This window comes from Aphis gossypii, chromosome 1 (assembly GCF_020184175.1).
Source record: "Aphis gossypii isolate Hap1 chromosome 1, ASM2018417v2, whole genome shotgun sequence".
NCBI classification, from domain to species: Eukaryota; Metazoa; Arthropoda; class Insecta; order Hemiptera; family Aphididae; genus Aphis; species Aphis gossypii.
This window is the reverse complement of record NC_065530.1, coordinates 50213252-50225429: the sequence shown is the minus strand read 5'-3', so window position 1 is coordinate 50225429 and position 12178 is coordinate 50213252. Positions and strand designations below refer to the sequence as shown.

At 22.5% G+C, this 12178-nt stretch overlaps 1 protein-coding gene across 14 annotated transcripts; it reads left to right on the top strand.

Annotated features, from left to right (window-relative positions):
- Positions 1 to 319: 319 nt before the first annotated feature.
- LOC114121079 (arylalkylamine N-acetyltransferase 1-like) lies at positions 320 to 10258 on the top strand. 14 transcript variants are annotated; one of them, XM_050197461.1, is made up of 6 exons: positions 320 to 526; positions 2254 to 2300; positions 4867 to 5094; positions 7069 to 7281; positions 8177 to 8459; positions 8994 to 10258. In XM_050197461.1, the coding sequence occupies exons 3-6, from the start codon at positions 4890 to 4892 to the stop codon at positions 9190 to 9192; spliced, it is 900 nt and encodes a 299-aa protein (XP_050053418.1). In that variant the 5' UTR covers positions 320 to 526; positions 2254 to 2300; positions 4867 to 4889; the 3' UTR covers positions 9193 to 10258. The 14 variants fall into 14 exon arrangements, with proteins under 14 accessions (XP_050053418.1, XP_027839038.2, XP_050053419.1 ...); XM_027983237.2 differs by having other exon boundaries at positions 2254 to 2319; XM_050197462.1 differs by having other exon boundaries at positions 320 to 530.
- Positions 10259 to 12178: the final 1920 nt, after the last annotated feature.

Below are 12178 nucleotides of genomic sequence, written 5' to 3'. Positions count from 1 at the left end.
AATTTAATATTTATCTTGTTTATAATAATTTAAAGTCGGTACCTTACGTAATATCTATAGATGTATTATAATCGACATATTTTAAATTGTTATATTTTAATATTGTTTATGATATGGATTGTATAGGCTATAGCTATGTATATATATTCCCACCCAATAACTTTGAACTGTTTTTACATCATATGCTTTTCATATAAATGTTTATGACTCTACGAAATAGTTAAAATTTCATTTGTTAATGTTATCTATATTTCCACACCTAATATTGCGCGTCATGAAAGCTTGTAGAGCCGCATAAAAAATTCAATAGATATTCAAATATGATAACGTTTTTATTGAATGTACAATATGTATTTAATTAATCTATACAATAGTTTAAAAGTGTTCGCAGTACAAACTACTTAGTATTTCAGTGTAATGTGTTTATTGTATAAATAGTTTAGCACATGTATATGGTCCAAGAAGAAAAACAAAACCGTTTCAGCAACAATAAGTTAGGTATTCAATGATAAGGAAATCATATATTGTAGGTACCTACTTTCAAAGTATAATTTTATTAATAGTATAGTATAAATTAAATTTCAACTAGGTTTTACAATTTGCTTACTAAACCTACTATGAAATCTAATCTAAAATTTAATTTTTAGTTTTTATTTTACTAAATTAATTTGTATAACAGTAATAAAACACATTATGATAAATGAACAATTTAGACATTAGATGGAAGTTGATAATCGCAAAAATTGTAATTCCTTTTTTTTAAAAATCTCTATTTTTACTTATAACTAGTAATGTAAAGTAAACCATATAACAAAATTATAATACCATAAATTTTCATTTTATTTATAAAATTATAAAAATTGTACTAAATGCTAGCGATATAATATTCCATAAGTCTATAACCATCCTATTGTACAAATAATTAAATATGTTTTCATATATTTAGAAAGATTAGTAGTATGTAGCTTAGGTTTATTATACGGCCAGGTTACATAATGTTATGGACAATAGCCTATAATTAATATTATAATAGCACAAACCTATTAATTCTATAACATATATAAAACGGTAATCACTAATACAACTGTGATACGTGATTTTAATTTTGAAAACATTTTAATTAGCTATCTTATAGTGGTTTCGGTTTGGACAGCGAAATCATAAACAGGAGCCCACATAAGCCAAACCAGATGTAATGGTTATCCACCGCGGAAAAAGTGAAATTAATTTTAATTCTATTATATAATATAAAATAATTATTATTTGTACCTATATCACTTAAAACTAAAACAACGAGCACTATGTAATATACATAATACATATTAACATATTACATATGCGTATGTGATAAATGCACATGCATTGTATATATTATATGTGGTTTAGTATAGTTGAGAAAAATGATATTTATTATTTTCACACGAAATTGAATAGTCTGTGAGCGCCTGAGTCTGTCATCTAACACATGATTTTAATCACCATACAGTAAATAATTTCTCCTGAATTATAAGATATTACATCATCTAATAATACTTAGTGTACTTACTCAATCTACTTTATAGTATTCTAAAGAGTTATTACTAACTTTAATTTATATTTATTGTATTTAAGATATTTTATTGTAAAAATGAATTTTTAAGTCATTATTGAGGTCAACATGAAGTTATTAAATATATATGTAATAAGAAAGCTACTTATATATTATTTTAAATTTTGACGTACAAATAATAATAAAAACATTGTTAAATAATATATTTTATTAATTTAGTTAAAATTTTGTTGAACAAATTATAGGTACCTAATTATAATATAATTCAAAAAGTTCTAATTAATATTGTATTAATATTAAAATATATACACATTTTTTTTTATTATTTAACACGTACATACAGATAAAATAAAAACTGAAATTATAAACCAATTGTTTTTAAATATTTTTTACATTGTAAGTAGATATAAATAATTCAAATTTCATACAATACATCACTATTTAGGCTGCATTAAAAATTAGTAGTGTGGTAAACACCGAACAACTGTTAATATGATTTAACGAAAAGCAATAAAGTAGAAAGGTGTTTTTTCCATTTGAGAGTTGTAATAGTTGTGCATCTGTGTCTAATAATATTGACGTTTGTTAATTATCTTATATTGGAGTGTAACATTTAAACACGTTGTTTTTTATTTAGAATGTAGGTAATATACAATAAGTCATTATATCATGTTTGTTGTTGATAATCTGTTTTAATTTTTTAGTTCGTGGTTTAATCTACACCGTTTGCCATCCACATAAACATTGATTGGTAATTATTATAATTATAGGTATGTAGATAGGTTATTATCATAACCTAATTATTCTAATTAATATCTTCATTTAATAGGTAAATTATTGTTTTTATATTACTGATTTGTTACACTTACTAGTTAAATGAACCTAGTATAGAACAAATTTAATTAAAACAATATTTTTATTTTAGAAAAAAAGTAATAGAAATAATAATATCTCTGATATATTTTAGTTACAAAAACAAATATTACTTCTATTTTAACTGCCTACCTGCCAATTTTTTTACTTTAAATCATTTTCTAAACTATTCAAATTTGAAAAAAAAATTGCATGAATTAATCAAAAACAATTAAATAATTGTTTTGTAAACCTATTTTTAATACCAATTTCTTATCTTAAATTTAATGTGAAATAAATATTTTATATCATGTATTTTAAACTATTGAGAAATAATAAGAAAAAACATTCTACCACTAAAAAATAAAAAGTTTTTCAGTATAATATTTTAATTTCTATCGTTTTAAATAAAATGAAATTATTTTAAGTATGATAACATAATATAATATATGTGATTATATTATTGTATATTTGTATGTTTTTAGTGTTGTTTATCAGTTCATAAATTTGACCAGTAACTAGTAGCTACATAATATTAAGTAATATTGACAGAATATCAACAATTTAAAAAATAATATCGTAAACCTGAAGATGTATTGTCATATATAAGGCTTGGATTTTAAAGCATATGCTTCTTTTTTTATATATGAGATAGAAATATAATTTTTATGTATAAATAAACCAATTTATTTTTACTTTTTATGAAAATGTTTTTTCAGTTATTTCAGTTGTAGAATTTTTATATATTTATTATGCTACTATAGTAATAATAAAAAAATTTAAATAATAAGAAACTTAAAAACCCAGAATGCGTTATAGGTATTGGATTATTATTGTTTTTGTTATCGGCTTGTTTATTAAATGTATTATTAAACATATATAGATTATTGATCTACATACTATAGCCTGTAGTACCTATACGGTCAGTATGCCTATAACATCGATATTGACTATTTCAAAATTTAAGATTTAGTGTTGTCATTTGAAACCTCTTGTATGAAATAGATATGTACCGATCAATTCAGTGAATGTAGAGTCATTTTCTATGCATAAAAATATTCCGTCGGACAATATAGATTCAATTTCACTACTAAAAATTTAGAAAAATACATGGTAATTAATTCTTTTCTTACCTAATTTAAATGAATTTTTCAATTTCTTTTTATTCATTTTTATAGTTAGTTTGTGTTAAATTTTGGTCATATTTATTTTTGTTTTTTTTTGTATTAAGTATTCTTCTTTTTTGCTTTTTTTAAACAATCATGTGCTTTTTTAGTTGTTTAGTATGCTTTAAAATCTGAGCCCTAGTCATATAATATACCTAGATATTTAAACAAATTGAAGATAACCTTTACATTCTATATTTCAAGAGCTTGATATAAATATAACGTCAATAGTATTTACAAGTTCGATTATCTTACATAGATTGTTGTTTGAAAATACATAGTTTATACCAAAAAATGGATAAATCAATAAAAATAATGTTGACAAAAATGAAAATATTATAATTTAAAATAATTCTTAAAAAAAGTTTATCTTGCATTATCCGATAATATCTGTTGGAAAGATCTTTTTAATTTTCGAAATAATAATTTTTGCTTATAACAATAACCGCGTGATCAGATGGTCTATAAATATTATAAGAAGATTAATATTGTTAACATTAGAAATTAGTCAGTCTCTTGATGAGTGTATGATTGTTACTTACTTACTTATGTAGAAATTAATATTTGTAATTACTTATTAGTTACTTATCATATAAAAATTAATAAAGTTTAACCTTTAGTACCTATTTAAAAGTATTTACCAAATTGCAGATCTACACACATAATATAATTATATAATGTAGGTATTTATTACATAAAGTATCTAAATAAAACATGTATATTATAACAATACATTTGATACAACATTGAGTCTTGATATAATGTTCACTCATGTTAAATAAGATGCGGAATAGAATAAATACAAATATTTTATAATGAAATATTTCTGTTATTTTCACATTAAACAACAATAACAATTTAATGAATTAAATCATACTAATACAGGGTAATACAAGTATTATATATTTTGATACAATAGATGAACAAAACAATTTTAAACAACACACCAACCTAAGATACTTCTTATACAAAAAAATAAATAATTTCGGAGTTAAAACTTATATGTTACAAATTGTGATTTTACGATTAAAAATTATTACGAATAATCGGTTATTAATTTTTAATGCGATTTGACTTCGAAATTTTGAATTCAGTGTACCAAGCTGACGGAACTTGATTTTCCTCGTATGAAAAAATAAAATAAATACGATTTCATCATGCCAATATGAAATAAAAATAAATTGTGCATAATGTATAGTATACACTATACATATTTAATAAAATTTATTACTTATACGATATTGCTTATTATTATTATTAATTATTATTTATATTTGTTTAAAAATAATATATTTATAGATAGAAACTAATAAATCAGCAAAATGAGTGCAGCTATAAAATCCAAAACTGTTTTTAAAGTTGTACCTATCATTAAAAATGACGAAATTACCGTGATTGAGTTTTTGCGAAAATTCTTTGACCGAGATGAACCTCTGAATGCAGCTTTAAATTTAAGAAAAAAGGAAGACAAGGAATCTAAGGAAGACGTCGCTATTAGAAAATATATAATTGGATTAATCAATAATGGTGAGTGAAAAAAAGCAGTTTTGAACAAAATAATCAAATAATAATATAGTAATAAGTAATATAATAGAAATAATAATATTTATCAGTAAAACAATTATAAATTATAAAATTTTAAAATTAAATTTTACTGTAATTCTAATAACACCTACACTTTTAAATTTAAAAATATTAAATAATTATAATAGGTATAATATTATTATATATTTCAATTTTAAATGTTAATAACACAAATGTACGTAATAAATAGATAATTATATAATTTTATAAATAAACACACAAATTTTATATTTAAAATTGTTGAAATTAAATTTAAAAATGTGGCTATAACATTGAATTAATAATTAGATAAGTCTGTAAAAATAACGAAATATTGTTTATTAATATTAATATGCACTTACATTATTTTACAAATTTATTGTAAACACAAAACTAATAGCTACAAATTACAATTGGTAATTATAATAGTCTTCAAACAACCAGATGTCAATTGCAAATAGCAAATTGATAACCATCAAAAAATAATCTGTTATGTATAGGTATAAATTATTTTAACAATCAACGGGATAATAACATTTATTTAAACAACAATTTTGCTGGTTAGTGGTTGATATAAACAACCACTAAGCATCTAATGAATCAACATTCAACGGTGGTCTAATATATTCTAATGGTTCCTTAAACATAATTTAATAGCTTATGATTAATGCATTAAATGAATAAATGAATAAATATATTAGTGAACATGTGTGATTTTCAAGGTCCTGTACTTAATATTATATATTTATATTGTAGTTGAATTAAAATTTATAATACAACCTAAATATCCTACTATATTAAATGATTCTATTAAAGTAGATACTCATAAGTAACTCCATTCATTTTAAACTAAATATTCCGATACAATTAAAGTATTAATTAATTATAAGTGCAATTTCGTGTCATTCTGTTTTAATATTAACGCACTATTTTATATTTTAATAAAATTTAACATGGCCAAGGGTAGGAAGAAAATTAGGGATATTGAGATATAATCAATTGTGAACAAGGTCGTGTTGAAATGATGATAGAGACGCCCTTATTTGTCGCTATGGAGACCCCGAAAATCAAAAATTCCTGAGTCGAGAAAAGTTCTATTGCCGTAGTTTCACGCTACAGATCAACGAATCACAATCATCAAATTAAACGTATAAAAATCGTATTAATAGATCAACGTAAAATAATTAGATTAAGGTAATAATGTTTTGTTGATAATATAATAATAATAATAAATAGGTTCTTTTATATATATATATATATAAAATAATAATGCATATTATGATAATATTAAATTTTCGAAAAAATAATAGAACTACAGTTGATATTTAAGTATACTTTATAATTGGTTTGCGTTTATTTTAAAATTTTAAAATGTACAAGATTACAAGAATTTTTACGATTTTTAATTTTTCCAGTAAACATAGTTATAATTTAATTGTTTCATGTTACTATTATTTCCTTGTAAATGTATACTTGGGTGTGGCAAAATAAGTCACGTTAGACTTTTTTTTAACACACTATTGAAATTTAAAAATATACTAACTTAATTAATATTATAATAATAGGTATACATTGTATATTATGTCTCATACTTCGTATTCAAATATGTGTATATTGAAAGTTAACTTAAATTAATAATTCAATTATGTATATTCAAAATCTCAGTGTTATTTTTAATTCATGAAAAAATTCATAGCCAACAGTCTTACACTTAACAATCAGTTTTATTATACTGTAAAATAAATAACAAAAAAAAAAAAATAGATAGTTGAATTTAAAATACGAATAACATTGATTACTTTAAAAATTTAAGAATTTGAATGATCTGCTATAAAATTCAAAAAATAAAAATTATCATTGCATTATTATAATTCAAAATATGATTGCAATTACCTTATCATTTAACAATAAATAAATGTATAAATATTAAGTTTTCAGAATTTAAATACTCAAATCTTAGAAAAATGAGTGAGGTCAACAAATTCATTCATAATATTGTCCCAACTACTGCTGAAGATAAACAAGTTGTCATTGAATTTTTAAGAAAATTTTTCTTCCGAGATGAGCCTCTTATTTTGGGTATAAATATGCTGGATGATAATGATTCTTTAGCAAAACTTGAAAAATACTGTTTTAATTTTGTGGATAATGGTGAGCTCAATTATAAAATTATAAAACACAATGCATCTTCTAGTTTATTATAAAAATCATACATTTTTTGATAAAAATAATATAATATATAACATAAATAGACCTAAATCATATTTATATGTATTATAAGTATAAAATATAATATAGTGTAATAATAACCTACTTCTGACGTATAACATGATAAATCTTTCTTAAATACATCAAAGCATTAGCGAATTAAAAAAGTTAAAAAGATTCAGAGTTAACCCAATTAGCTATGTTTTTATTTGGAGAAAAAAAGTTTTTCTTTACGATTAAAGAAATGATTAATAAAAACATTATTTCTTTAAACATCGGACATCAAATTATCAATTGCAATTCCACATGTTTTTTCGTCTTACAGCATGTGACTTATCAAATTTATATTCAATAGTTCCAATTTTGTAATTTTGTGTATTAAGGACTGTACTAATAACATTTAATAATAAAGAAAACATTCTTATTATAAAACTTAAAGAAAAGACAAATTAATACATATTCAATTGTACACACTACACACATATAGAATTAATTATTGTCCATGGCTTATTTAATATCGTTATATTAATTTAGATTTTATTTATTTTTAATATTTATTAATTTAAGTATTTAACAACTAAACAAAAATGTATTTTAGTAGCTAAAAATCTAAAAAAAAACGTAAGGGTTCCACGTACAAAAAAGTTTAAAAAACGCTGGTTTAGTGTATACGACGCGTATACTTGTATATATTAATTTTTTATACGTCTCCACCCTAGTATTTACTAATCAGTTAATAATAAGTTATTAATAACTGATTATTTAAAATTAAATATATAAAATACTATAATATAACGTTGATTTTTATTTACATACCGTACTTTATTTTAAAATTTAGGTTTGGCGTTTAAAGCAGTATCTCCTAATGGAGATTTAATAGGTGTGGTCCTAAACAATCTGACATACAGAGTGGACCGTGAAAAAAATAACGAAAACGAAGAAGATACCAAAGATAACACCAAATTTAATATTATTACGGAATTTTTAGATAAAGTCGAGCGAGAAGCAGATGTTTTCCAAAAATTTCCAAATGTAGATCGTGTAATGGATATAAAAATAATTTCTGTGGATGAATCATTTAGAGGCCAAGGAGTATGCAAAGCTCTAATTGATAAAACAATGTAAGCTTATTAATACTTAAGTATCTTACTATATAAATATAAGATATATTACCAGAGTTATCTGTCAGTACATGACTGTATTTAGTGTGTTTTTTATAATTATTATACAATAAACATTTTACTATATTTATTATTAAATAAAATACAATCTGTAAATTGATTTTAATTTTTACAATAGTTTTGTTATAAATTTATGTAACTTATACACGTCATCTAACAAAGTACTTAAAATCTAAATTGAATGTTAAAACTTTAAAGTAATTTCGATAATTATAAATTCTTTATTACCTTAAAAAAAGAATTTACCCGATTATGTAGTGTGTAAAGCCATATACCTAGATTAATGACGTTTGTATTTACTTCATGTATGATTATTACGACTTCTTATAAAATATTATTAATATTATATATTTATACCTATTTATCATATAGACTATATTATATAAATGATAAATTATTAGTATTCTTGTATTTTCTTTACATCAATATCAATATTTAATACCAATATATACATTTTTATGTTTGTCTTTTCAGAGAGATAGCGTTGGAAAATGAATGTCCAATGGTTTATGTAGAGTGCAGCAGTTATTTTTCAGCTAAAGCGGCAGAGAGACTTGGTTTTGAGTGCATATATACTTTGTATTTTCGAGACTATTTGGATAAAAATGGTGAAGTAGTTTTTAAAACTCCTCCTCCTCACGATTCTTCAAAGGTATATGTATTACATTTATAAGAAATGAGAATTGTACTACAGCGGCACATCTCATCCTTATATAGGTAAACATTTCAATTTTCTCCCGATAATTAATAAATACTAAAATACTAAATAGTATAAAATTGTTCAAGCTTTTCGTGTATACCTATGACTACTATTATTAAAAATATACATACAAAATATAAAATAGTAAAATTATAATAAATGGTATACGATGTACCTACATTTGAAATAGTTGAAATAATGAAATATTAATCTATATGAAGTTTTATTATTATTTATAAGACTATATTATTATAAAAAATTGTTTTTAATTATTATTAATAATAACTGCGGCCATTGGCTACAAGAAATTTAACATAATTATTACATTATGGAATAAATTGTTATACTAAGTTGAAACTTATAATTATAATGATAGAAAAAATAATACATATAAAATTAATAATAATACATTATGGATGAATACATTATACATTTATAAAACATATTGTATGGATACATTTCTCAATTTTATAATAAACTTATAGTATGGTTTATTTATATATATATATATAATATAAAATATACCTGACTATTATATTCTATATACGAGTAATATTATTAAAATATAATTCTACCTAAGTGTAAAACCAAATAGAGCGTCTTAACTCTTAGTATAGTATAAAAAATCTCATTGTATTATACTGTTACTTATGTATAATAAAATATTATATTATAGAGGTAAGTCTATATACAATATCACATTATATATTATATTGTCACTTATCAGTTGTCATACCTTAATATGATTAAAATTCTGAAGTTATATACACCCAAAATTCTAATCCTTTAGCAAAATTTTAAATACACTATATACATATATATACACCTATATAGTAATTATAATAGTTACTTACTATCTATTTATAATGCATAACAATAATAGGTAGATTTTAGCATATTGTTATTTTTAAGCTTTGTAATAATTTAGAATTTATATTTAAATTATATTATTGCTTTTATAAAAATATGTAAACATATGCTGTATAATCAAAATATAATGTATACACACAATTTATAAATAAAAACTGTGAATTATGGACATTTTATTTTTAAGTATTTTCGAACGTCCATGCATAATAATATGGATTGGGTGTGGAGTTTTTAAAGTTGTGTCTCATCAAAAAAAAATAATTTAGCAAATTTAACACTACAGAAATATTAACATTATAATAATTATATAATTATCACTCTTCACATTCCAGCAAAGTCAAAAGAGATAAATTTGAAAATCTCAATTTCGTGAATGGTGAATCAATGTTAAGTACTAATTATTTCATTTTCAGGTATCTTAAATGATCTGTATGTTAGCACTTAACATCGATGTTTTAACAACAAAATATTGGTTTATCACGACTAAATTATATCCCCATCAAATATTTATTACTTAATTAATATATTTGCTGTTTAGCTAAAGCAAACATAAAACAATACCTTAACTTGATATTGTCTAATGCCTCGCTATTGGACATAGACAATATAAATGTCTAGCTAATCAATATGATTCAGATTTGAAGCAAATGATTTTTTTTTTTTTTGATAAAGAGAAAAATATTATTTATTTTAAAATGTGTTTAATTTTATTTTGATTTTATGGATAAGCATTATTTATGATTTTTTCCCCTTTTTTTCTATTTGCCCTTTTTTATGTTTTACGTTAAATTATTAATTGATCACAATAATTGTATTCGCATTTACAGTACAAATCAATAAGAGTAATGAGTAATGAGAAATGAGTGCTTTCATCTTTCTTTACGGCGTACGAGTGTACGACCATAATACTCATTGATCATTCTCTAAGACGCCACGACAGAGATTACATTTTAGGGAAAACGACCAATACCTACCAAGAATCTATGTCAATACTCATATCTAGCCCAATAATTATGAATATTGAATAATTTAATAATTAATATTATTATAACTGATTATTATTTTTATTTAAATTATCTGGATTATTGACAGTTATAAATAAAAAAAAATATACCTATCTATATTAATTAATTGAGAAGTACCCACGATGATATAAATTATATTATATTAGAATTATAAATAAAAATTGCTTCTTTCTAAAAGATAGGCATTCAGTATCATACTATTGTTTGCCTTTCTCGATACGAAATTGTTTAGGTATAACTTACTGTTTGTACAGGATATCAGATAACTTTCACTTTTGTTTTTATTCAACAGTGCTATCTACTAGCTTCTTTTAAAGTTAAATAAACTCGACAGTTTCGTAACTAGATGGTAGTATAAAATATAAATATTGTTTCTTTTAAATTCCAATAATCTAATATGGAATATATTTCCATAGGTACTATAAATAATTTATAATATTTATAATATTCCTATCATGAGTACCTAAGTATTACATAATTATATTGAATGTTGATATGAAATTAAAAATTAACATCATTATGAATTTTTCTTAGTACTATAATATTATAGGTACTCTAGGTACGTGTACTAAAATGTGTTAAAAAATTGTATAGGTAGCAGAAATGAAAACGATCCAAAAATATGTAAATTGTACTGAGTTAAATGTAAGTGATGGTACCTATAAAGCTATCGTCTTTTTCAATCAAATGGGCTAGTATAGCTTTTGTCTCCCCTTTAAAAACTGTTATGACACCACTGTGCCACCTTCCAAGTAAATAATAATATTTTTTTTCAAACTCTCCTTCCCTCATTAAATATTCTAAACACATCTTTGAACTTTAATGACTAATATATAGTAATTTGAGTCTTAGTTATTGAAGTACCACTTAACGCATATCTCTCGGTAAACTAGCAACGCGTTAGGAGTTACCCGTTTTCACCAAAAGTATATTTTTCCCTTTTTCCCGTATCATAAATTGGTCAATTCCCTTTTCACCAAGTCATTTTATCACCAAATGAAAAAAGTAATTTTTTTTATGAATAAACAATATCGAAAATTTAGTACAAGGTAAAAATAGCTTTT

Bases quoted from the DNA above. Each gene is read 5' to 3' on its own strand.
- LOC114121079 (XM_027983241.2), top strand. From the start codon at position 4,890: ATGAGTGCAGCTATAAAATCCAAAACTGTTTTTAAAGTTGTACCTATC. The intron at 7,282-8,176 runs GTGAGCTCAATT...TTTAAAATTTAG, and splicing joins TTTTAATTTTGTGGATAATG to GTTTGGCGTTTAAAGCAGTA. The intron at 8,460-8,993 runs GTAAGCTTATTA...TTGTCTTTTCAG, and splicing joins GCTCTAATTGATAAAACAAT to AGAGATAGCGTTGGAAAATG.